General features: G+C 35.9%; 1 protein-coding gene across 2 annotated transcripts; it reads left to right on the top strand.

The window, feature by feature from the left end:
• Positions 1-461: 461 nt before the first annotated feature.
• Positions 462-2,165, top strand: LOC134535698 (uncharacterized). Of its 2 annotated transcripts, XM_063374895.1 has the most exons (4): positions 462-765; positions 928-1,068; positions 1,315-1,403; positions 1,531-2,165. In XM_063374895.1, the coding sequence occupies exons 1-4, from the start codon at positions 462-464 to the stop codon at positions 2,038-2,040; spliced, it is 1,044 nt and encodes a 347-aa protein (XP_063230965.1). In that variant the 3' UTR covers positions 2,041-2,165. The 2 variants fall into 2 exon arrangements, with proteins under 2 accessions (XP_063230965.1, XP_063230964.1); XM_063374894.1 differs by having other exon boundaries at positions 462-1,068.
• The last annotated feature ends 1,487 nt before the right edge of the window (positions 2,166-3,652 follow it).

Raw genomic sequence — 3,652 nt, 5'->3', positions numbered from 1 at the left:
TAACTATGATTTCTGACTGCTTACCTGGAAACTGCCTGTTGCGTAAAATCGCAAGGCAATTAGCAACTGCAGGACAGGCGGTAGCGGTAATCCTCGACGACTCCGTGGTTCTTCAAACACTAGCAAAGGCAGAATGTGATGCCGAACAACATCCTTGGTAAAACGATATCGTCGTTTGAACTGCACATCACTAAGGGCCGGTTTCACCAACAGAGATAAACTTAATGGAAAATCGAGATATTTTTATCGAGATAAAAAGTTAAACTTGAATTTTAATCGCGATGATCTTGTGTCCGTTTCACCACGACTTATCCTCTTCCCAGATAATCGAGATAATAATATCTCGATATTCATTATAAAATCCCGATTTTCTTTTTGAAATCTCGATGTTCGGAAGAAAAGTAAACAAATATCGCGAGTAGGTTTGTTGTTATTCAAGTCGTGTAGCGATAATAAAGATAATGGAAGCTAAAGAAAACACTTGTTCCGCCAAAAAACCACGAAATAAGAATTTATCACCAGAAGAAAAAATTGTTTTGTTAGATTTGGTGACAGAACATTTTAACATAATTGAAAATAAGCGCACGGATGCAGTAACACAACAGAACAAATTGAAACAGTGGCAAATTATTGCAAGTAGTTTCAACTGTGTGTCAGGAGTCCATCACAGGTCTGCAGATAACCTGAAATCTGTTTGGGAAAATCTGAAGAAGACGACACGGAAACAGTATGCAGACGAAAAAGTTCAGATGGTAACTGGGACAGGTATGTTTTGTATAAAAATATTTTCAACTTGTATTACAAAATGTAACATTTTATTTTGTGACTTACTATACAAAGTGAAAGGAAGTGGTTTAATATATTTTTACAAATGGCAATGTACATTGACAATTAATTTAATTAAATTGAATACATTGTTTTTTTCAGGTGGAGGACCCCCCACAAAGTGTACAAATGACCCTATTTTGGGCCGCGTATATACTTTAATAAAACCTGTAGTTAAAGGACACAATAATATCTTTGACTCAGACTCAGATGCAGTAATGGTCAATACATTACAATGCATAAGTAAGTACAGTATTCCTACAAAGTAATGGTTTTTCATAGCCTTCTCCTTCAGTACATTTTTCTGTGTAGTAAATGATGTAGATGATTGATTAAAATAATTTTGATCAGTTTCATTCTTACATAAAAGAAGTCTCATATTTGGTCGAACATTGGAAATGTTAGACCTATATGTATTATTTTGTTAAACCGTTAAGTTGTTGTGCTTATAACATCACATGTGAACTAACCAGAATAGTATTGTTCCAGGTGAATCAAACAACACAGAAGAAAATGCAGTCGTAGAGCTGGAAATAGGTTCGATGGTGGACATTGCTACCCTGGAGACTCAAACTAGTGTAAAGTAGCAGACATTACAAAGCAGTTTAAAATGTTAATAACATTAACGTAACAAAGAAACTTAACAGTACGATGAATGTTTACATTTTTCACATAACAGTGTCTTCTTTTTTTTTTTTTCAGCAGACACTTCTTAATGGAGACTGGTCCCACTACACTCCCTCAATGCTCAGAGGCCCCATATGTCCTGCTCTTGTACCAAAAAATAATGCCAGTTCAACATCATCAGTTTCACCAGTGATATTCCCTTGTATCAAAGAAACGGTTATGGTAAGCACTGAGCAAGGCAACTGTGAAAGTACTTCAAGAGACCATATTCCCGATAATAGTAACAATGTTGCAAAATCAGTCCTTGAGTGTCAGTTGCCAAACATCGCGGGGAAGTCTTCCTGGACTCAGAGACGGCGGCCAAAATTGCAGTCCAGCAAGAACAATGAAATAAGTGCCCTCCATAAAGCTAAAATTGAACTAATTGAATTATGTAAGAAATATGCAACAGAAGAAAATGAAGCTATGAAAGAACTGCGTCAAGTGAGATTGCAACAAGAACAAGAAAGGCTGAATCATGAAAAGCTACAGACTGAATTTATGACTCTACAGATTAAAAAACTAAAGAAAGAATTGGATGGTTTATAATTTTATGTTTTATGTAATTTGTATACAATTTTTCTTTGTAACTCTATTTACAATGAGCATTTCAAAGCATCTGATTTCGTATATTTGTAATGAAACCTAGTTGTATTGAAAATCATTATCTATATATATATATTTGATATTTGTAGCATTACTAATTATTTGACTAATAACAATTATACATAAAACCATTTTACAGTTTTTGTCCCTTGATCCTTGCTGCAACATCTTCACGAATTTGTTGATGATTTTTTCTCGAGGCCATCTACAACAAACTGAGACAACAAAAATTATTAAATATGATAGGAGTTTGTATATGCAATCGGATAAATTTAATATTATTTGTTCTTACCTTCTGAAATAGTTCTCAATTAATGACCGTCTCACTACATCATATCTGGCCCTTCTCTCCACATTTCCTTCTTGATCCCTAATGTAACCTTCCTCCAGCAGTTCAGTCCACGGTTTTTCACAAATAATGTTAGGATCATCTGGTGGAATTTCTTCGCCGGCTCGTATCAAAATATTATGCAGCACTGCAGTTGCCACAATGATTGGGAAAGCATTCTCTAGGCTGACTTTCAGTCCTAAAGCTAAGACTGGAAAGCGCCGTTTCCAGCATCCAAACATTCGTTCTACTGGATTCCTAGATCGTATTTGCGATTCGTTGTAAAGATGTTCCTGACGACTTGTGGGATTGTTCAATGGAGACATTAGATATTTGTTACAACCATAGCCTGAATCCACAAGCAATACCGAATCTCCATATGCTCCTCTTTCAAAGAATGCTCTTCTATTACTGTTATTAAAGACTGTACTATCGTGTGTGGATCCAGGCCATCTGGCAACAATATCTTTGAATTCCACATTTGGGTCACAAATGGCTTGAATATTGATAGAAAAGTACCCTTTTCTATTTCTGTACAACTCTGCATTTTCTCCTCCTGAAAAAAAATATTTTCTGTATTAACAATATGCCTTGACATATCATTCACTTTGAACCTATGCTCAATGATATTCTTAACAAACCTGGTGACTGTATTCTGACATGGGTGCAATCCATTGCACCAATAGCCCTGGGAAATTTTGCAATCTGATAAAATTTCATTTGGGCCGAATGAATTTCTTCTCTGGTCTCAGGAAATCTTATGAATTGAGGCCGAAGAGCAGCGATTGCGCAACTAACCCTGTGGATTATTCTGTGTGCTGTGGGTTTACTACAACCAACGTAGTCCCCAACAGACAGCTGGTTACATCCCGTTGCATAAAAACGAAGTGTTGCAAGAAGTTGATTCATGGGTGAAACTGACATGTTCCTAAAAGTAAAAATAAATACTGTTAGTAATCTAGATTTAATTAGAAAATTTAAATGGATGTTTAGAATCAAATAAACCTACCTGTCAGAAGGGAACTCTAGTTGGTTTTCAATATGTTCAAGTACAAACATAGCCGATTGTTTAGAAAGACGAAAGTGAATCTTGAAATCATCCTCGTCATACAATTCAAAATAATCGCTTCTTTCCTGAATCCATCGTGGCCGACGTTCGCGAAAATGTTCTTCATCATCACTGTCCTCAAGAATTAAATTATACATCGCCCGAGCCATATTTCCTCC

Source organism: Bacillus rossius, chromosome 10 (assembly GCF_032445375.1).
Source record: "Bacillus rossius redtenbacheri isolate Brsri chromosome 10, Brsri_v3, whole genome shotgun sequence".
Lineage (NCBI taxonomy): Eukaryota > Metazoa > Arthropoda > Insecta > Phasmatodea > Bacillidae > Bacillus > Bacillus rossius.
This window is presented reverse-complemented; position numbering and strand designations above follow the sequence as displayed.